Here is a 22,786-nt window from a genome sequence, read left to right as displayed (position 1 = left end):
TCTTTATGATATATCAAAACATAGGAACTAATGTTGTTTCATATTTCCAAAGTTGTTTCATATTTCCAAGTGGAAATGTGTAACATTTATTGAGTTGTGCTTTGTTTAAATCCAAATGCCAGAAGAAAGCTAGGAGAGAAATGTACTGTACTTACCAGGCATTAACTGTAAGAAGAATGCTAGCAGAGGGCATTGTGAAACATGAGTTGCATACCAGTTAAGGTAAAACACTTAAGACCCTCAAGTAGTGAAGAATGACTATAGGTTGTTAAGAACAAAATTATTCTTGTTACCTCCAATGTGGAGATTGCACATACACATGCATTGACGGCAGATGTGTGAAATGTCTTTGGCTGCCTTCACCTAGAAGAAAAATCCCTCTCCCCGATTCTAGTGAATGGCAGGATTGGTGGATTATAAAGTGTTTCATCTAAAGGTTTCATAAGAGAGGTTTATAAATCTCCATGGAGAAGTCAGCCCAACTATCATCTTCACCCAGCAGCCCATATTTCTTCAGAACAAAGCCTAGAAGTGGAAGGAAAATGTGCTTTTTAGGCCCCGTACCACCAGGGGGGAAACGATCCTTGCAGGTTTGCAGCGAGATTTTATCTCTGCAGAGGGAAGGGTCGACACAGAACCGCAGATCCTCTCACCCAAGGTTTTGTTCTACCAAATGGTCGGTTGGGACCTAGGTCCCAGGGGCCATCCTCCTCCTTCATCAACCTCCTCTTCTTCACCAGCCTCGTCTTTCTCTGTCTATAAGAGACCTACAAAGTCACTGGGGGGTGTAACGTGTTTCCCTCTCAACGGATGAACCTAGACGGAGGTGTAGGACAGCTCTAAGTAGAGCTGAGGAACCTCCTGACCCTCTATAAAAACGGCGCCCGCCCTACTACAGCAGACCCCCGCTGCTGAAGTGGCCGGGGGAGAGGAGGGGGGCACGGCCAGCGGGACACAGCCGGGCAGGCCACTCACTCCCCGTTCACCACCTCCCAGGGTCTCCTTTACCACAGCCCCGAGGAAGAGCTGCGCCCGGTCAGCGACCCCCGCACCCCGCGGGAGAGAGCCCTTTTGCGGGGGGCAGCCCTCCCTGGCAGCCCGGCCGCCTGCAGACGCACCCCGACAAGCTGCTTCCCCTCAGCCCAGCCGCGGGGCCCCCGTTGCCCCTCGGCTCGGGGCAGGCGGCCCCGGCGGCCCCCTCAGCCCGCATAAAGGGGGCGGGCAGGGCCGAGCGGAGCCGGCGGCGGGAGGGAGCGCGCTGAGGGGAAGAGCCGGCGGTGGTGGCGGGGAGGCGGCGCGGAGGGAGGGCAGCCGGGCTGCGGGAAGCGGGGCTCCGCGCTGGGACTGGTTCCTTCGCAGCCATTTTCTGTCCAACCAAACAGCCGATTTGCGGAGGGAGCCAACCAGGGCCGCACTGGAGGTTTGTGCCTGGCTCCGGCCAATGATTGGTAACCGGTTCCACTGCAGGCTCGAATGAAATGTCCGTCTCCCTCCCCGGGCCCCGGCGCTGCCGCCGCGCCGCCGCCGCGGGGACCAGGAAGTGGGGGGCGGCAGCCCCCGGGCCCCGCCGCCGGCCGGTTGCCTCTTTGTGCGACCGGAGGCGCGGGGGCCGCGCGGCCGGGGGAGCGGAGCAGGGCGGGTGGGGAGGGAGGGAGGGAGGCAGGCGGCGGCGGCGGGGGGGGTCTTGCCAGGGGTGGTGGGGCGGCTGCCCCCGCCGGTGTCCCCCTCTCTCGGCGGGGCCGGGCGTGAGGAGGTGCCCCCCCCCGTCCGCTCCGCCTCGGCTCCATTTTGTGGCCTAGGCGGCGGGGAGGGGGTTAGGAGGCGGGGACGGCAGCGCCGTTGCCCCGCGGCCGTGTCCGCCGCGGGTTGTGTCCGCCGGAGCGTGGGCAGACGGGGCGCCCAGCACCCCTCACCGCCCGCCGTGGTCCCGCCGAGGCACCCGCGGGGCGCATGGTCTCCCGCCGGCCGCCGCCACCCCTCGGCGGGACCTCCCTGCCGGCCCGCCGGCCGCGCTCGGGCTGTCCCAGGGCCCCTCTTCCTGCGGCGGCATGGCGGTCGGGGGGGCTCCGCTGTCTTTTGTTTTCGCCCGGCTAGCGCCGCGGCCCGCCGAGCCCCCTCCCCTCGCCGCGGGGGCGAGGGGCCAGGGCTCCGCCGCCCTTCTGGCGGGCCCCCACCACGCCCACGGTCCCTCGCCTCGCCGGCAGCCGGGCAGCGGGACGGGGGCGGCGCGGCCCCCGCCGCCCTCGTTGCTGAGACCGAGATTTCCTTCGAGGTCCGGCGGTGTTTTTCGGGGATAAGTCGTGTAGGGTGAGGCCCCGGGATGTGGTGGGAGTACGCGGGTGAGGGTGGGATGTCCGGGGAGGGTCTGCAGGTGGGCTCCGGCAAAGAGCTAGCGGGCAGGGGCGGGCGGCCTCCCGTCCCCTCCGGTGCGGGGGGAGCTGCCGCCCTTTGCAGAAGAGATCGCAGCCAAGGTGGTGAGCAATAAAGTTGTTAAATAGGTGGGGACGCATTGTCCTGTTCAGTTTGAAAACAAGGAATGGTGACAGATGAGGTATCTGCTGGACCGGTGACGAGCTAGGTGCCGGGAAGGCTTTGAGGTTCTTTCTGTAAGTAGGAAGGTTTCCCCGCCGTGACTCCGTGCTGGCGGCTCTTGCATCATTGAAGGGCATGAAATCGGGAAGTGAGATCGATCGGCTGGCACAGCCGAGTGGCACCGACAGCTTACCCCGTAACACACGTGGCAGGTAGGAGAAAGGCAGGACTCTCTCATCCTCGACGTCCGCACAACTGGTGTGTGTTCGGCAGGTGTTCTTGGGCAGACCTGTGCCTGCCAGCCACTGCCCTGTCCAGAAAATACAGAGTTGGTGATCCTGAAGAGTTTTGTGCAGGTTATTCACAGACAATCATATTGGAAAAAAATTAAAAAACAACAACCCAAACCTCATGTTCTAGTAATGTTTCTGCAACTATTAAGGTACACTGGTTAAAGAAACCTTCCTAGGTCCTGCTGTGATACAGCAGCAATAGAAATTCAGTCAACTTACAGCTTTACCGCCCTCTTTGAGGCTTAACCAAAAAGGCTTTGTTCTGCAGAGAACTGTAATGTAAAAGCTACCTAGTGTGCTTGGGTTGTTTTTGGGAGGGCAAAATGATTGATAACAGTGACCTGAATGTTCCTCGGTAGCAAGGGGTGTAGAAATCTGGATTCCCACCCTTGAATGGGGTCTCTTAGGTGTAGTAACCTGTGCCTGTCTTGCTGATAGATGGGAGTTATTGTCGATTAAAAACAAAAAAAGTTGCAGCTTTCTCAAAGGAAGCTCAGGCAAAATAGTAGCAAAAAGCAAAATGGAAGGAGCCGCTTTGGGCATTATTTGCCGTCTGACTGTAATTGGCTTTCAGGAATAGAGAAATGGTGTTTATGCATAATCATTATCATAGCATTCCTAAACAATAAGCTTAGTGATTGCCTTTTTTTTTTTCCCTTTGCTTATGTGGCTTATGGCATGACAGTTATAACTTTAAGGGAGGATCTGTCTAATTCTCTGGGAGACCCACAGTGGTTTAATCTGAATCATAAATTTACAAGGTCTGCATGAGTTGCTTGTGCTCTGCATTGAGCAGGTGATTATATATGGTCTTGACTGTTAGCATCTACAGCTATGAAATTACATTTGAAAGAAGTCAAGAATACTGGATATTACTCTACTATTTGACAATCAGCAGTTTAATGGATAACCTCTTATTTGTGATAATAGTTAAATGAAGGGAGGCAGTTACAGAAATTGATTAAAAAGGATTGTTCGGATACTATAAAGATATGGAACACGAAATACTATGAAACTTTTAAAGTCAGATATCTTGTTTTGTCAACACTTTAAAAAGGCTTGCAAGGCTCTTCCTTTAGTCCTTTCAAATGCAAACCTCTGATGTCACTTCACCTTTAAAATTTTGCTTAGAAAGAAACTTGACTTTTCAGTACTGAATTTTGCAATGCTACTCTAGAGAAACAGTATTTGGAAATTGATGTTTTAGTGGCAGGGTGCTTGTAAAAAGTGCAAACATGACTATATATACACGTGCTAAACAAAATGTGTAAAATAGCATCCATGGAATGATAGGAAGTTTCAGCAAATTTTATAATTTTGACTGAAAATACTAGCTTTGTAAATCTCTTGTTTGTCCTATTGCTTGAGAGGAGTAAGCTGCTTGGCACGCTTGACATACTGCCGCAATGAAGGAAGAATGTAACCAACTTAAAAATGTTATCAAACTTACGTGAGAAAAAGGTAGGAATTATGGATTGCCAGATTAATAAATAAGCTTGTTTTTTCACAGAAAAAAACCCCAAAACGCTAGAAAAGTATAAAAAACTTAATATAGAAAGATACTATGGGGCTTTCAGTCAGTGTTGCAGGAGGAAGGAGGTGCTGGTGCAGTCTGTTCAGCACTGCTGCCCTCTTCCAGCTTCTGCAAAAGAACAAAACTGCCCCCGTTCCTGTGTTCATCTTGTTGTTTTCCCTCCAGCTGCTCTCTTTTACTGCTAAAAAAGAGAACGGATGGAAACTCAGTTTCTCCTCCTTGCTCTATCACTGAGCCACTCCTACTTGATGTGAAAATGTATGCACCGGTGGTCCACCCATATATATTGCAGCTCATCATGCTCGTGAACAGTTAGCCAGCCTAGTAAGGAGCCGCCACACACTGCAGCACAGCTGGAACCACGTGGAGGGAACTTATGGCCAGTGACGTCAGGGCTTGTAAGATGCTCCATAAAGTTGATAATACTGGTACGTGGAGGGGGAAGGTGAAAGGGTGAAAAGGCCCTGTTTGGATTTCGTAAGGGAAAGGTTTCTTTCCTGTGGTACAGGGAAAGGAGCCTGGTACAGCCTATATGCTGATGAGCCTTAGTGATGCTGTTGGGTCCTCTCAGCATCAGTCTGCTTTTCCTAATGTTATTCTGCCGTGGGGAAAACACAGAACGTGAGAGATTAGAGGAGCCTGAGATGGCGAGAAGGGGCACAGCATCTGTTTGTGTTCTAGGCACATGCTGAGGGGTTTTAAATTTACATTTTTTGTGGGTCTGCTGGAATGATGTCCTGTGAATGCATTTACCAGTCAGTGTTTCTTGCCGCAGGAGACACTGCTTTGCTGCTGGGTGAGAATTCAGTGGGAAATTAGGTTGTCCAGAAGCCATTGAAAAACAAAAGGAAATTAAAATTGTGTTTTCAATTTAAATTTTTTCTGTATTTCTGTTTAGGAGCAGCAAGTGAGGGTGCTTAAATAAAATCTTGTCGTCTCTGCTGTTATGGACTGCTTTACAGCTTTACATCTCTTTGTGATAAGGTGTGGTGACAAAAATAATCTACGATGCCTGAGGCGGTTACTACCTACAGCTGTAGTTATCATTTCTGTCCTGCTTCTGTGGCAGGGACAACCGTATGGAAAGCGTACCAAGTGGTTCAGTTCATTGCATATCATGTTCTGCTGTCCCTCTTGTAAGGTAATAATTTTGGGAGTCAGGGTGGATAAATGCCACATGAAGTACTTAAAACACAAGAGGCTTTTGGTTTCCCCTCAAGATACCAGTTTTGTAAATCATTGCCAGATAGTTTTCCCATTCTGAAGACAAAAATCTTGTTTCTTTGATTTTATTTTTTCCTTTTATACTGATGTAAGTTTTAGACCCTTCCTCTCTTCACTGCTAATGGGTCTGGGCTTGTGTTCTTCTTCAGTTGTCATTTAGCTGAGCCACTGATACTGCTCTCCAAAGAGAGCTCTTAAGATTAAACAGGATGCAAGATTTACTTTGAGATACTGGGGTTTCATTAATGCAGTATAGATGTTTTCTAGGAACAGTCTGAGTTGTGGGCAGCTGACAGAAGTATCTTCTTTTTAAGCATCCTCCAGAAAAATCTTCTACCAGATGTCAGTGTAAACCTGTATGTTCATTCACTTGCAGTTTATCATTGTTTTCTTTGATGCCATTGATCTGGAATGTTTCCCATTGAACATACTTCTCAGGTTAATTTCCCTGTATCTGTTAATTTGTACATTCCTACTAATACTCAATTTCATTACCGTTAAAAAAGCCAAACAAATGGAAAACCACCACCAAAGAACTTTGTGCTGCTTCTCTGTATTCAGATGCTTTTTGCAGTGTATTATGGAATATTTGGGTTGAGTGTCTTGTACTTGCTTGGTTTCTTTCCCTTGTTGATAAAAATCAGATGGTGGCATAGTCACTTTAGAGACTGACGTGTTGTCGCTTCTGATATGCTTAGCTCTTAGTCTTGGTTCAATCAATATGTTTATGCATGGAGGAGCTTGACTGTTTTCTTAGTGCTAAAGGCTAAGGGTAATGTACAAGATGCAGTAAGTGCTTCTTGCAGATGAGTGCAATACGTGCTACTAGACCAATGTGTTGGAAGCCCTCCTCCCTCGTGTAGTTCAGTAGCTGTACAGGAGCAGGAGAAACTGTCTCGTATTAAGAGCCATGGCAATGTCTGCATGCTGAAACTGTCATGCAAATGGAATATATAATCTGGAAATAGGTACTTTTCTTTAAAGACAGATATAATAGCTCCAGGGGCTAAAGCAAAATCTGAGAGGAGAGGGGTTTTGCCCGTCTGGACCTTTTAGGATTAAATCTTCCAGGGTTCTGCCTGTTTTCGGATGGAAGTAGTTGCTAAATTCCATAGAAATAGCTCTTTCTACTAAACTTGCCAGCGTAAGAACTGTTGTCCTTTTAGTCTCCCAGTGACTGCAGTTACTGTATGCAGGGTGTTGCTTCTGTACTACATTGGACTGCTGCCTTTTTAGAGTAACTTCAGGGACACTGAATGTTTAGTTTGTTTCATATTTGTGGGGTTTTGTTTGGTTTTGGGTTTTTTTTTTTGTTTAAAGGGGGTATTAATTAGCAACAGTGTTTGAGCTGTGTTTTTCATTTTCGGAGCATTGTATTGTGGTTTATGCATTACAGACCTTGTGCTGAGCTGACAATCAAATATGACATGATTGACTTTAGTTTTGAACACCTGAAATTAAAACTGTAATACTTGAACATGTAACTCTTCGTTATGAGATGATTAGCATAGCAGTGGCCATGTTTTCAGCAGGACTGTTTGTGTCATCCATCAGGCTGAAAGAAATACTAGTGGAGTGATGAGATGGTATATTAATTACAGTTGCTATATTCAGATGCCTAGATCTTCACTTGAATTAAATGACAAAATTAAATCTGACTGAAATTCTTCCATCAAACTTACTTGGATTGGTGTGTAGAGATGCCACTCCTTTTCTCACTGTGAGGCCAGCCAAGCAGCGGAGGAGGCTTGCAGGGTGGCTGGGCAGGCTCCGTCTGTGGAGGTCTTTGGGACGTGGCTGTATAAAGCCTTGAGCGACCTGCTCTGAGCTTGGAGCTGACCCTGCTTTGTGCAGGGGTTGGACTAGAGACCTCCTGAGGTCCCTTCCAACCTGAATTATCCTGTGGTAGTGGATTAGGACCTGGTTATGTTAAGCGTTATGCAGAAGGGTGTTACGCTGTCCATAATCCCCTGTCCTGAGGTTGTTCTGGCAGCTAAAAATCTTTCTTGAAGTAGTATCCTCAGAAGTAATTTCAGTTGATGTTAAGCTGTCAGTGCCTGTTTTCTTTATCTGAGACAGATATGCCTTTTTCTTCTGCAACCTTTTCCTGTCAGTTTTGCTAATCGCTCTTTTAGATTCATGTTGATAAGCATCCACTCAAATTCTCACTAATTGTGAAATAATACATACTGTAAGTAGATACGGAAATGTGCACGCAGGAAAGAATAAAAGTAAAGATAGTACCTGGAGGATGCCTTAATCTAGTATGGCCAAAACTGTCTACAGATGCAGCTGGGGTTTAAAAGAAATTCAAGCAGGAATTGTCTTTTGAAGGTGAGCTGGGCTAATGAAAGCAAGATGGTTTCTTAAATAATATTGCTGTGTCTTGGCAACAAAGGGGTAGCCTGCAAGGCACGTGAGCAGAAACAAGTGAATTGTTGCACCACTGCAGAAACGTGAAGAATATTGCAATCCTGAAAGAAGGAAACATTTTAGAGGATATGTTTCATAGAAGACTGAAAAGGGAGATGGAAAGAAACATCAAGGCATTTGAAATAGTACTGGGGCTGAGTAAACTTAACGCTTAAAGCCTGTAGACACCTTTAAGTCTGAGTTAAATTCTAGTAGAGATCAGAGAGCTGAAACTGAGAACAAAACTGCCAGAAAATCCTAACTTAATTTTGGAGGTAGCTTTTGGGATTTACCAGACTGCAGAACATTAATTGCTTCAAATTGCAGAAGGAAAAGAAAGAATCTCTTAATGATGGGTGATGTCAGTTTTGGTGACTTGACATGCAGGATTGATAACCTTGCATTGTCATTACAGTGAGCTGAGTAAGCAAACTGCAGACCCATTGGAAGATTGAAAAGCAAAGTTAAATCTCTCAACAAAGAGTCTGTAAAATGCAGACAAGGCGAATTTATGTGAAAGTTGGCACATGGGGAAGGCTGATGCTTAAAAGGCTACCCTTCATTTGGGCAGAGCTGCTGTGCAAGAAGTGGAACTGTTTTACAAAAGCCCATCAAAAGGGACCGGAATTTTTTTTAAAAAAGCAGAGCGTGTGTGTAGTCTTCTGTACAATGAAGAAGAGGTGGAAGAGGGGTTTTTCTTCTCTTAAATGGCTCCTAAGGCTACATCCAGTTGTTTGTAGTATTGCCTTGAATGTGAGCAGCGCTCGGGTTATGTGTGTATCTGTGGCCAGGCGTAGCACCGGATGTGTTTGAAAGCAAAACCCGGCCCTGTGGCCACAGGCAAAGTGCAGATTAGACAGAGGTTAAATTGCTCATATTTCTGGGTAGGTATAAAAATAGCACAAGATTACCTCTCCCTCCCTCTCCCTCTTTAGGCTAATGGTTCTGGAAAGAAGTGAGCTGCATGGTCTCACTGGCAATGACCATGCGACCCTCTGGGACAGAGGCTGTTTTCCAAAGACACCAGCCTACCTGCACAGCTGGTGTAGGTCAGTGAGTGAATTGAGCTGGGTTCTGCCTCCCGTGGGGCTGTTTGTGTATCTCATCAGTAAGGCCGGCTGCTTGGGTCAGAAACAGCTGGGGTCTGAGGGGGGAAGGATGGGGAGTGCCAGTCCAGAGAAGGAACTGCATGAAGTGTAGAATGGGAATGGAAAAGCTCATTTTCTAGCAAACAGGTAAATAAGCAAATGCTAACAGAGTTGTTTGATGTTAAACATAGCCAAGAAAGCTTGGGGCAAAGGAGATGCTGGCACTGTGCATCTAAAAGTGTTAAAAAAAAAATCTTTGGATTTGTGTGCCAGTGGTGAAGGAGTTTGCATGTGCTTGGAACCCCTTGTCCCTCCCTAATTTTTGCAGTTTCCTCTCTGCAAAAGAAGCATTATTAAAGTGCATGACTGCAAAAATACAACCTTATGGGGGAGGGAGAGAACAGGATATTTTGGAAGCATGGGAGCTAAATGTCTGCAAAAGTTTATTTTTGCTATACTAATTTTCAAGACACCTGCAACTGGAAAAAAGTCAAGATTATCCAGAAGTTTTAAAAAGCTGGGGACTTGAATTCAGACATAGGTTTGGCACTGCTAAAATAGCCCTTTTGGAAGTGAAACTGTTTGCTGTGATTCTATAGGTCTGAGCTTTATACTGAGCACCTGGTGATAGTGTTTAAGGAAATTCATGATCCCTGTAAAAAGGCAAAATATAATACAGTAACAGGTTACATGGGGTGGAGCATTTGCTGTTGCACGAATGAACGTATATCTGCGTGTTGTGCATGGTGGCAAGTGTGAGTGCAAAAGGCAGTGATGAGTCGGGTTGCTGTTGTGGCAAGTCCTCACTACAGAGGTGTGAATTTCCCAGGCATTTAGGAGGCATCTTCACCTCCTTCACCCCTGCAGAAGGAGGAAGTGCAATACGTGCGATGTCTCCGAGTGGTGAGACAGCAGCCTGCTGAGGAGTCTCTGGGCCACAGCCTCTGTTTGCAGCAGCACTGTGAGACCTATTTACTCGTTGACAAAGTAGATTTTCTAGCAAACGTTGAGACTTGCCAGCAAATGCTGCTGCTGATCTCAGTAGTTTTGCCCCCGTTGGAAGAGGGAGGGCTGGAAGGGCAGGCTTCGCTCAGACCCTCCAGCTGAAACGTGGTTGGTGCCTCCCAGGACAAAGGTTCCTAGCACGGGAGGAAAGTGCTGGCTCTTTTTGTTTCTCTCTTTCTGCTGGCATTAAAATTACCTGTTACGCTGCCATCCCATCCGTAAAGACCCAAGAAGACTTCTTTTGGCCACCACATAAGAACATTGTGAGAAGAGCACTGAAGGATGCCCAGAGGAGCAAGGCAGGGTAGGGCCAGGGAAAGCAAAGGAAAACACAACTCAGAAGGCACCTAGGAGTGACTGGTGCCTCAGGGAGGTTGAGGATGCAGAGCTGGTCCTAAGGTCTGGCTAGGAGAAGTTTGTCAGTGGGTTTGACAAAAGCTGTTTGGGTGGAGGGTAATGGTGACTGAAGGATGCACCGTGTGTAATAATTGTAGGTGAAGCATTCGGTGAGCATTGGGCTGGTGTTGGGTTTTGAGGGTTGTTCAGATGCCTTAACCTGTTCTGGTCAGACTCTCATGGGAATGACACAAGGTTGCTGTTTGTGCTGCATGAACCAAGTGTTTCTGTGCACAGCCCTTGCCTCCGGCTGAGCTTTTGGGGATGCTTCGCAAAACAAGTTTCACTATTTCTACCATCAGCAAAGCTCAGTAAAGAGGGGATACTGTTCTAAATGACAGAATATTTATACTTTGCATAAATTAATCTCATAGTTCCAAGTTGATTAAAGTGCTGTTTTTCAGCAGTAGCTGCACTTAACTGTCTAACAAACATACCTGAAAGGTTTCCTTCATCTGGTTATAGATGGATGGTGACAGCTCCACAACAGATGCTTCTCAGTTAGGAATTGCTGGAGATTACATTGGTAGCACTCACTATGTGATACCACCTCATGATGGTAAGAAATGTTACAGTAAATACTTTTCCTGTGTGTATGTATCTATCTGTTTCCTTCCAGTTCTTGTATAGTTCTCTGCTAGCTTCTCTCAAACTATTTTCGTATTGTTTGTATTCATGATGTCTCACTGTATAAAGCGTTTTTTCTGCAGTCTGAAGGTGGGAGTTGGATTTTTCAATGTTGACACTGAGTCCTTTGGGGTGACGGCAAAAAAATTGATGGTCTAGGAAACAATTTGTATTTTGACATGACACTAAGAATGCTTGCTGTTCAGCAGCCACATGCATTTCTGTGCATAATATAAAGTAATATTGAACACCCATAAAGCTACTGTGGTGTTACATCTATTTTTTTAACTATTTCTACAATGTTAATACTCTGGGCTTTCAGAAGTTCTTCATCCTTCAGTGTAAGATTTTAAACTTGACATAATTATTGCCTGCTGTCTATCAAATACAATTTCTGTTAACTTTTCTTATTTTATTAGACACAGAGGATGGCATGAATGATCATGAAGACACAAATGGCTCAAAAGAGAGTTTTAGAGAGCAAGATATCTATCTTCCAATTGCAAATGTGGCAAGGATAATGAAAAATGCCATACCCCAAACAGGAAAGGTAATACCCTTGTCTGGCAAAAAATGCCTATCAGTGAGCTTTATTCCTTTCTCTGAGTGAACTTGAGCTGGTAGAACAATACATTTTTCCAAATGATCCTGGTTTATTGGAGAAAAGCCTTTAAAAAACAACCCCAAACCACCCCAAAAAACCTGAGCAGCAGCTGTTTGAGACCAAGTCCAGTTTTCCTAGGTTTCTGAAAGCTTGTAGTAACTGCCATAATGAGGGTATCCACAATAGTGTTTTTCATAGGTCTTTCAAGAACTTTCTAAGATCTGTTCTGAAATTGTCATAACTGGTCAGACTTCGTACAATCCGCTATTAGTAAGAATATTTTCTATGCAATTCTCTCTTAGAAATTTAATCTGCTTTTATTGATGTGTATAAAATTTTGAATAAGTGAACCATTTTGGATTAAATGAAAACCCATTCCTGATTCTGTTAGTCTTCCATTGCGTGAATCTTTACACGTCCAAATGCCGAAATTACCTAAGTCTGCTGTATACCATGTAGAAAAGACCAGATATTGGCAGACTTATTTTATTTCTTATTTCTAAGAATAGACTTTAATCCATTCTGCTGAGCTGGTGACTGTGTAAGTGTTTGACTGTTCTACCTATTTGTCTTAAACCTTTGCAGGGCTCCTATTACTGCCTGGTTTTCTGTTGTATTCCGCTACAATTCCTGCCCCAGTAACATTTCCTCTAGCTAAAGCTGATTTTTTTTTTTTTTTTGAGATCACTGTAAATAGAAGCAAGACATAATTTTCTTGCATCTGCTTGTACTTCATAGTATTCAGGGCTTTCTGGAGATCTGGGTGTTACATTTATATCTTTGTTGCGAAAATCTCTTCACTAGTCCATATTGTCATAAATTTTTAGTGATCAAGATGAGATTTTTCGCAAGAATTTAGCATATGGGATGTCAAGCTATCTTGAAAAATCAGGGAGGTTTTCGTGAAAAACTGCAGGGGAAGCTGCTGGTTGATGAGTACTTCTGAAAATCTCGCCCTCTGTGTCTGAAAATATCAGAGGAACTAGTGAAGGTCCTACATACAGTTACTGCTTCTTTTTTTTTTTAAATACAAATAGGTTCTTCTCATGTGAAGAATAAGAATCTTTATAATCTTTTAGTTGCCTCCTGTCAGCTTCCCAAATAATCATGAGTAATGCTTGCTGTTATTTTAAGTCAAGTAAATTACTTTCGTCCAGCTGAAAACCATAATCAAATTTACTTATTTCATTCTTGCCAGGGGCATATGTTTCTTCATTTGAATTGTCATTTGGAAAATTTATACCAGAATATTAAAGCATTAGAGAGGCTTGCTATATTAGAGAGGCTAGGCATATATTCTAGTCACTGAATCTGGTCAGGATAAAAATACTTGTCATTGGTAAATTTGTGGGAATGTACTGCCATGGAGTTGGAACTGTTGGGTCTATTAAAAGGGAGATGGAAGTGGGCTATGACATTGTAATGAACAAGTTTAAAGAGAAGATGTAGGTAAGCAAAGCAATCAATACGGAGGTGCATCTATATGTAAAAGCTTGCACAGACCATAGTTATGAATTCAGGAGATCCTGGCAGCTGTCTCTGCTGCTTGAAATAGTAAAACTTAGGTTAAAATCATGTTGCAGCTGTGCTTACTTAGAGCAGTGATGACATCCAGTGGTTTCCTCACACACAGGTGTTGCCTAAATGGGTATTATCATCAGGTTTTGGAATGTTTCTGTTATCATGTAGTATATTCTTTTGTTGTTGGTTTTGTTGTTGTTGTTTTGGTGTGGGGTTTTTTAATCTTCTTGCATCTCCGTTAACAATTTTATTACACTTTTTCCTTACTAGATTGCTAAGGATGCAAAGGAATGCGTGCAAGAGTGTGTAAGTGAATTCATCAGCTTTATAACGTCAGAAGCAAGTGAGAGGTGTCACCAAGAGAAAAGAAAAACCATCAATGGAGAGGATATTCTGTTTGCCATGTCTACCTTGGGGTTTGATAGCTATGTTGAACCTCTGAAGTTATACCTCCAGAAATTCAGAGAGGTTGGTATATACTTCAGTATTTCCTAATTTATTTAACCTGGTTGTATTTATCCTTAGCTCCTGTCACTGCAATTGTATAATAGCCAACTTGCACAGTATCTCACAGCTATTGTCAGGGACTAAGGTAATGTTTAAAAGCATTCCAGAGGATATCAAGACAAAAAGGAGTAAGTAAGCATTTTGATTAGACTTTCTGATTCAAAGTAGTTAAAGCTTTCAACTGAATAAATTTTCTAATATATTGCTGGTAGTAAATCACTCTGTTCTTTAAAGGTGCGTATTAAGAATACTTAATTCGATTTTTTGATTCAATCAATAAAACTGTACTAGACTGCCTCGTCTGAGGAACTAGGCTAATGCCTGTTGTTTGTCTGAGCTTCAGATTTGCAAAAGAAAATGTTGGTTTTCTTGTGTTGGAATAATGATTCACATGGAAGGCTATCTGCTTCAATGTTGGTTTTTTAATGTTTTTTAGCCTGTCATTCAGTTTGCTTTTGGTACATAGTACATGCTAGGTATGTGATCCAAGCAGTTTAATTTATCGCTTCTCTAGCAGAAAGTGACTTGTTTTATTTCCTTGCAGCAATTTAAACTTTTTCAAAAAGGAGTTGCTTCTGTTTAGGTTTTTTGTTCTGGTCCCCTATCCCCCTGCCTCCTGTCTGGAGGCTGAAGAGAGTTATGCTTGCTTGCTTCTTTACTTTGGTGTTCTTTCACATCAGAATATCAGATTTAACCAAACAAATCAAAGGTATTTTTATCCAGTGACCTCTCTTCCTCATAGTCCTGAATGAAGAAATTGTTCAGGGTTAAAATAATCCTCGGGAAAAAAACTCAAAGCAAATTACTTGGTGGGGTTTTTTTGTTTGTTGTTTGGTTTTTTTGTTTGTTGTTTGGGGTTTTTTGGTTGGGTGGTTTTTTTGGTTGGGTTTTTTGTTTGTGTTTTATGTGGATTCCTCTGTTGGTACAGCTGCTTGGTTTCACTGGCATAAGTGAAGGAGAATGTCTAAACTGGCAGTGCTGTAGATAGAGGTGCTCTTCAGACTTCCTTTGTTATGTAAACCTAAGTTTTTTAATTAGTGGGGTCAGACTTGCTAATGATATTTAATTTGCTGATAGCACTTGAAGCTTCCCCTTCCCAGAAGGTCATTTGCTGCGATAACTGAGTAACAGGAGGGGTAATCTAAAAGTTGAAGTACTGCTGTGTTCTATCTTTTTCCAGTTCCGTGTAGCAGTTTCATGTGCTGTCAAAGTGCTATATGTGTTTTAATTGAAAATGCAAGCAGTGCCTTGCTAGTTTCAGTACTTCTGGAGAAGTCCGAAGTGGGTCTATGCTACTTTCAATCTGAAGTGACCGTTTTTGGCAGATCTATAAGCTGTGTTAGCAGAGTAGTGTGATTGGGTTTTGGTGGTGGATTAGATGGTTTTGCTCTTCAGTTTTAAACCTGTATTCCAGCTAATTCTGTCTTCAGGGTACTGTATATAGTGAAATATTTCTGTCTTGTAGCTTAGTATTTAGTCTACGTTAAACAGTTGCAGATAATACTTTTTATACCTACATTATTTTCTCATAAGTTCTTATGTAATAGCACAGAGCATCAAACTTCACACTTGTAAAACTGCATGCAGATGACTGGGAGCCTTGGCTTTCTGTGCTGATATCCTTTCTGGCTGTAGTCCTTGCTGTGGAAAAAGAAATCCAATATCTTGGTTTTAAATGTCAGCTCTTAGTTGTATGATGATGCCGCTTGCATGTGGTTGGTAAGCAAATGTTGCACATTCTCGGTAGTTCCGAGATTCTGTGATTTCTTGTAAATGCTTTTAACTGCTCCTTCTGGATTACTGCAGATCTTCAAATTCCTGCAGAAGGGGAAGGCCTTTCTTAGAAATACACAATCCTAGTTTGTAGAGGTTTTTTTTCTTAGAAGTGTGGCTAAGATGAAAAATACCCTTCATATATTCTTGTACTATGTGTGCTCTTAAATCCAATAGAGTTTTACAGGTCTTGGATTTCAAACTCCAGCTGCTGCACAGTGACTCTTCTGCAAGTTCCAAACCTTGGCTAGAACTCCTGGGGTTTTGAAACAATCTCAAGCCAACTGAACTCTAATACATTTCTTTCTCTTTCTTTTTCCTTTCTCCCCTCCCCACCCCACCCCCCCCCCCCAGGCAATGAAAGGAGAAAAGGGAATTGGGGGAACAGTTACAGCTGGAGATGGTCTAAGTGAGGAGCTCACAGAGGAAGCATTTAGTAAGTAATAATTTTTAATTTATTGTATTATTACTGGGGGTTTTCTAAAAACATCATTTCCTTTAGACATCAGAATTTTTACTTGATCATGTTACACTGTGATCCATTGAGATTTTCATTTGAGATGTCTGGAGGATAACCTGTGCTCATATGAACTCCTCCCAGTCAGTAGAATTTATGGTTAGAATGAAGTAGTATAGTGATAAATGGTGACACTTTAGTAATAGCTAATGTCAGCTGTGGAAGATTTTTAAGTGCATACATTAGTGCCAGTATTTTTTCTCTACATTTAAACGCAGGTTGTAATGAAATGTGCAGAGTTTTTTTTTCTACCCCCTCCTAGCTACATATTTACGGCACGTTCGTTCTACTTGCAAGACTGTTGGGGGGGGAAAAGTAAAATAAACTCCTTTTGATGACTTGAGGAGCTTGTCTTTGAGAAATGAGCCAGAGAAGAACATAATCTTCATATAACTCTAAACCACTTAATATTTCTTACATTCAGAAGAATGCACAGATTGGCAACTAAAAGGTGTAGGGCAAGGAGCATCATATGCATCCACTGAAGTTTTTCTTCCTTTGCTGTGAATTAAAACCTGACACTTGTTGGGACTTGGTTTTGTTGATGCTGGATTCCTGCATGTAGTCTTCACCTGGGCTTTTAAGTGTTAAGGGCTGGTGATCTTGAAGCTGATAAAAGAAGAATTAGGAGGTGCAGCTCTAGTTTTTCAAGTATCTGATAAATCTTCAGTAGTTTACCAGTGATATTAAACAGAACTAGCAAAAATTCAAAGCTTGAGGACTGAATCATACATTCAGGGTCTGAAACACACTTTGATCCCAGTATGATGAGTTTGGCTACATAAAAGAGTACAGACTCTTTGGGTCTGTAATAGCTTGGAAGATGCTGGAAACCAGAAGAAAGGAATCCCCTTACATCTGTGGATCCTCTGTCCTCTTCCCAAATTTGGCATGGGCTGTGTTGAACGGCAGAAGGCTGAAGATTGGCTCCCAGTCACTTGTTCAGATATCTCAGGCCTGGGAGCCTCAGTGTGCTTTATGAAATAAGCCTTAATTTGCTGTGATTTGAAAAGAGCAACTGTGGAATCAAATATTAAGTCTTGGTGAGATGCAAAGGAGATGTTGCAGTAGTAGAAGGAGGAAAAAAAAATTCTGTAAAATAACTGATCATGTCAAGTGCTGCAGGTATTTTGCTCCATAGGGGCAGCTATAGATCTATTCAGAACGATGGTCTCGCTGCAGGAGTATCTGTAATAGCTGTGCTACTGTGGTGTCACTCTTAGCTCTTTGTCTTAGCCTAATGCCAGGGCTGGGTCAGGGGCTTGGCATTAAACTGTGGTGGATGTGGATCATGTCTATTGAAGGGCAGTAAAATTTTGGACCTGCCAGAGCCGCTTCTCACTATGATCTTAATGCATCTCTCAACTTGCAACTTAAGTATTTGAAAATTAGTACAGTGAAGGTAAGGGGGGGAAAAAACCCAAACCCTACCAAAACCCCAATTTAAAACCCCCCAAGCATCAGCTTTCAAATGAAAGCTGTTAGAATTACACAGCATTTTCAGATTTTTTAAATGGGTTATTCATAGTAACAGCCATACTTCAGAAAGAAGAAAGCCCTGTTATTTGTCTCCTAGCAGAGAATGTTATGCCACAGTGACTTAACTTACAACTTAAGAGTTTTGCTGCTTTGCTTCCAAGTAGCAGTTTTAACACACCTACTCTGAATGTCACAGAACTCAACGTATATGTTACTGTAAAGGTTTACTTAGAGCATCACTCCCTGTGTTTTCTCTCTGAGTATCAGCAGTAGTTTTTACTCCATTCATCAGCCTCCTCACTCCTCTGAAATTCGGAGCTCTTGTGCGTACCCTGAAGGGCATGCTGAGGTCAACCAGTATGATGTCAGGCTCTAGCAGTGCCTTTTTTTTGTCGTTGCCCGTCTCTGTTCACCTGCGCTGCCTTCCATAGGGCTTCCTCATTACAGAGTCCCTGATGGATCCTGTTTTATAAAGAAGCGCAGTGATTTCATTGAGTTCCTCCCACATGTGTATGCTCAACTGCTAACCTTAGGTCTAAGCAAAACTAACTGAATTCTCCAGGTTTCTCGGGATATTGAATGCTGGAGATTGCTTTTTCAGTAGTCAGGACGGCAAACTCCACTCCATTTGCCAGTGTACAGCTGTGTATGTTCTGCTTCAGATATGTACAGGGGAAGAACAAGGTGCAGTCTTAGATCATCTGATGCAAAATGAAGTTGAATTTTTTCTTAAGTGTTTCTTCATAATGGGAATAAACTTGTTGACTTGTAACACTGAGTAACAAGTGTATCTGTACACAGTGCAAGATGGTAGCTGTTGGGAGAGGAATGGCTCAATAGTCCTGGAGTGGCCCACAGTTAAATGGTCAATGGTGATGGACACATCAAACAAGGCTCTATGTATCCTGCAGTTCCGTCTAACTTTCTTAAAATGCTCTTTCTTTCAGCTAACCAGTTGCCAGCTGGCTTAATAACTGCAGACGGCCAGCAGCAGAATGTTATGGTCTACACAACATCGTACCAACAGGTACTGTATCCCGTCCCCAGCTCTCCCTTCTGCTGCTAAAATTCAAATGCTAATTCAGCTGCCCTGTTCTGAAAGATGTGAATGAATTTGATTTAGTCCTTTGGTGGTGGCTGTCATGACATTCCAACACTGTGACAATTCAAGGCTGCTAGCTGCGATGCCACTTCAGAAAAAGCGCATTTGAATGTAAGCTTGCATTTTCTTTCTCTAGATCTCCGGCGTTCAACAAATTCAGTTCTCATGATTTCAAGAAAACTTTGAATCTGGGAACACAAGACGGAAAAGCTGTGGAACTCTAACGAAGAGGCAGTTTTAATGACTGCTGAAGAGATTTATCTCTTTGTATATTAAATAGCTGTAATGTAGCTACCTGAAGCTTGACTAATTAAGGTGTGAGTTCCGACTCCAATCTTTTTTCATGATGATTTAAAAAAAAATTGGATTTTAAAGGTATTAAAGTATTTTTGTTTTGTACAAGAGTTTGTTGCTCTGTATAACTCCTGTATGCATTGTATATTGCAATTTATTACTGTCAGAGATTTGTAGACAGTTTCTTATTTTCATATTGAATCACATTACTTTTGTAATTCAGGTAAACAGCTGGGTTAATTCATGTTTACCCTTTGAATAAAATTGTAAGGGTAAAGTTCATTTTTGAATGCAAGTTGCCTTTATTATAAAGATTGAGTTGGTCTTGGTTATGTAACTTGTCTTGCATGACAACCTCAACTAACTTTACATGTCAGCATATTTATTGAAATTTTGAAAGGGACTTTTTCCTCATGAAGCTAGCAGCTCAAAAGAATTGCTACAACTGGTTTTTTTTTTTTCAAATGTAACTTCAGAATTAAAAGTTAATCAAAAACAACCAGTCCTCTACTAGATTTAGATATTTAGAGCTTATCAACAGTGTTGATGAAAACACTGACTATGTGTGATGGAGGTCTTCATTTACTTTTTTTTTTTTTCAGTTGTATTAACTCTCCTTAGACTTAATTTGATATATTTGAAGTAGTCTTGTGCTACTGAAATAACTCTTCCTTTTTATGTATGGTTTTTAGAATCCAAAACTTAGAAATTCAAGGATAGTTAGGGGGGGGATTTTATAGTCCTTGTGGTAAAAGATCTCATTTTAACTTTTTACTGAAATGTTTTAAGGTTTCTTGTGAGACTGTGGGAACTCAACTGTGTTAGTGACTTTCTGTGTACAGGCTGCGCGCGCGTGTGTGTGTATGTGAGTGACTGAAAGCTGAACAAGTGATACAAATCTGAAATGGAAGCCAGACTTCTAGTTTGCTGTCTCTTTCCTGGTTTTGCAATAAACTCTACCTAGATAATGTAGTTCTGTATATTTAGTGGGCTGTTCTTAGTAACATTGCTGTTTCTCTAAATAATGGGGTGGGTAGTTTCATTAGATGCAATGTCTTAGCCTGTTAGGATAGGGGCGGTGGTTTTAGTAATATATCTTATTCAAACTGAATTTTGGGACCTTTGATATTTTTACTGTTTGCAGTGGACTGAAATGTAATATAATAATTATCTTTCCACATACCTGTCACTAATTTAAGCAAACCACACCTTGAATCTGTTGCCGTATATTTTATTGCTGGCTTTGTCTTTTTTTTAAAAAAAGTTTAATATTGGGAAAATAGTTTAAACTGAGACATCCCGGAAGCCTGAAATAGCCAGCTCTTTGCTAAACAAATTTTATATGTGTGCTGATTTGAACAGTGTTTCTTAGAAATCGGCATCATGCTGGCAGAGCCTCTGGAGGCAACCCAGTGTGCAGTGTGGTGATCTGGCCAGATGTTCTGGGTTGTGTGGCAGTCTGTCAATCTTCAGCAGCTATGACTGAACTGGAGTTTTCCATTAAATGTACAAATGAATAACTCAATCACTACACGAGCCCCTTCTGTTTGTATCCCATTTATTTCAGGCCGTCATACCCTGTTCTTGATGTTCCCAGATTTGCAGTGGAAAAAGCTGTGATTTCAGCTAAGGGGAAGCTAGGAGAGGTTTGGCAGCTGGATGTGCAGAATGGGGGCTGAGGTCATCTGTCACATTTGCTTGAAACCAGCTACATTTTTCAGTCTGCCATCTCTTCTGTGAGTTTCGGTTAAAGTGTTTGCGTTTGTGGTTTACACACCATCGTGTGAGCAAAGGAGCTGATAGTGCCTTGCTTTTTTTTTCTCTTTTCTTTTTGCAACCAACCGCAACCAACTTTGTATTATTTCTTCATTGCACTTTGCCTGAGTAGGGAGAAGATTTTATAGGTTGACTTTGTGTGCTGTCTGCTACGGAAGGAGAATGTTCAGAGCCTGGGAGCAACTCTCTGAAGTGACTCTTGGAAAAAAAAAATTTCAATTTAGCAGTTGGAGGTTTCACTTATTTATGTTACAGCATAAATATTTTGGTATAAATGCAGACTATTTATGTAGTTATTATTCAAAGATTAATTACTGAGAACTGTTTGTTGTATTTGTGCTGCTATTAGAGGGTTAGGAAGATGAAGTTGCTGTAGAAAGGTGCTGCTGAGCCATCTGAAGCGACACCGGAGCTGTCAAGCCAGACAACACAAAATTGCCAGTTACTGTCAATATTTCTTCTGGCGGGTACAGAACTCACTCACTCAAGACACTTTGGACGAGTTTCAGCTGCTTGGCTTATAAGATGTGGCTGTTGCTGCTGGTTTTGAATAGAGGAAGAGTGAACTCGTCCTCTGATGGACGAGTCCCACAGTCTCTGAGTTCCCAACCCAAAGTGGAAATGCTTTCCAGCTGGCTAGAGGTGATAAGTCGGACCTTCCCCCTTCTCCCCCAGTGCCTAGCTCTTCCTACCAGCTGGCTCCAGGCCGCTTCCTGCTCACGAGGTCGCGTCTCCTGGTGGTGTTATATTACACAGGGAACTCGGGCATCTGGGTGGGTTTGGGGTTTGTGGTTGGGGCTGAGGAGCTGGGTGCTGCAGAAACAATCCTGTGCGTCCTGGAGCCCTGTAGCTGTGCCAGCCTCATCTTGCCAGTGATGCGACATAAGCTCTGATTGGGGCCAAATGTTTGTCTTCATGCGGGGTGCAGAGAGGAGTAAAAAATAGCGTATACTCCTCCTAATTTGCGGTTGCATAGAATGGTGACTATGTTTTAGCTGCAGTTGTATTTCAAGTGACACAGCGTTTATATCTGAACTGAGTCTTAGGTGTGCTGTTGGAAGTAGCTTTTATTTCCTTTTCCTGTGTCCTTTTGGGGGGGACATACTCTTGTCATTGCAGTCTTGTCATTTCAGACAGATTCCCTGCCCTTATTTACTGAATTATTTTGTTGATTTAAAAAAGTCTTCTATAATTTTGCCTCTCTTGTTTCTGTCATGTTAAAGACATACCTGAAGCAAATACAGCTAATAAATTAGTTTTCTGCTGTAGTTGTCACTGGGCAAGCAACAGCCAGTGGCTAGGTCCATGCTCTACCCTCTGTTTGGGGAGAGGTGTGTATTAAGGCAGGGCAGGGAACCCTTCAAGCCAGAAACAACCCTGTTTTGTTTTGTTACTGTGCACAGAGAAGATGCACAGGAGCAGCAGGAAAGTGCTTTAGTCACTGTTACCCCGGTAGCAGGGGCAGAGTCACGCTGCACCCAGTGATTTCTGGAGGAGAGCGGTCCTGCACCTGAACAAACCTGAGCCAATTCTGACCAGGAATAAATTGCTGCTAAAACCTCCTTTGCAACACATCGTTGTTGATGTGCCTTCTGGGGGTGAGCACTGGGCCACCTATTACTGTTGTTTGGTAGCCAGAAACCAAACCCTTTCAGGCAGCTCTGTCTTAAACTCAGCTGCCGACTGGTGCTGTATGGGCTGGGCCAGATTAAGCATTAGGCACACAGAGACTAGATGAGTAGCCTGAAGGATGCTCCTCTGCCCAGCAGATTTAAACCCTCTATCATTTTGCTTCTGTGTGAAAGAAATCAGGTGCCGTTGCTCCTGATAAATGGATCCTCTGGCCCAGTCTCCTGCAATAAGATATTCCAGGAACAGGAACTAGCCCTGGCCAACTTGCCTGGAAGATTTCCTAAACCAGTGTAGCCATTTCCCTCTGAGCTGCTGTGTGCTGCGTCGCCTCTCTCACTGCCTCCACAGTCATACTTGGAGACTGCAATTCAATAAACATGGTGCAGCTGGCACCGATTTGGAAACTATTGTGCATAGGAGCAAACTTCCCTCGCTCCCAAGAGCATTGGGCCTTGGATGTCAGCGCAAGC

The 22,786-nt window shown here is 43.4% G+C and overlaps 1 protein-coding gene across 8 annotated transcripts; it reads left to right on the top strand.

Annotated features, from left to right (window-relative positions):
- Nucleotides 1-1,273: 1,273 nt before the first annotated feature.
- On the top strand, nucleotides 1,274-19,190 carry NFYB (nuclear transcription factor Y subunit beta). 8 transcript variants are annotated; one of them, XM_075075286.1, is made up of 7 exons: nucleotides 1,274-1,448; nucleotides 10,950-11,043; nucleotides 11,531-11,661; nucleotides 13,507-13,704; nucleotides 15,871-15,952; nucleotides 18,460-18,539; nucleotides 18,751-19,190. In XM_075075286.1, exons 2-7 carry the CDS (start codon nucleotides 10,950-10,952, stop codon nucleotides 18,781-18,783), a joined length of 618 nt encoding a protein of 205 aa, XP_074931387.1. In that variant the 5' UTR covers nucleotides 1,274-1,448; the 3' UTR covers nucleotides 18,784-19,190. The 8 variants fall into 8 exon arrangements, with proteins under 8 accessions (XP_074931387.1, XP_074931411.1, XP_074931394.1 ...); XM_075075310.1 differs by having other exon boundaries at nucleotides 1,280-1,420; XM_075075293.1 differs by having other exon boundaries at nucleotides 1,392-1,480.
- The last annotated feature ends 3,596 nt before the right edge of the window (nucleotides 19,191-22,786 follow it).

This window comes from Phalacrocorax aristotelis, chromosome 1, assembly GCF_949628215.1.
Source record: "Phalacrocorax aristotelis chromosome 1, bGulAri2.1, whole genome shotgun sequence".
NCBI lineage: Eukaryota > Metazoa > Chordata > Aves > Suliformes > Phalacrocoracidae > Phalacrocorax > Phalacrocorax aristotelis.
The sequence above is the reverse complement of the archived record's forward strand: the minus strand, read 5'-3'. Positions and strand labels throughout refer to the sequence as shown.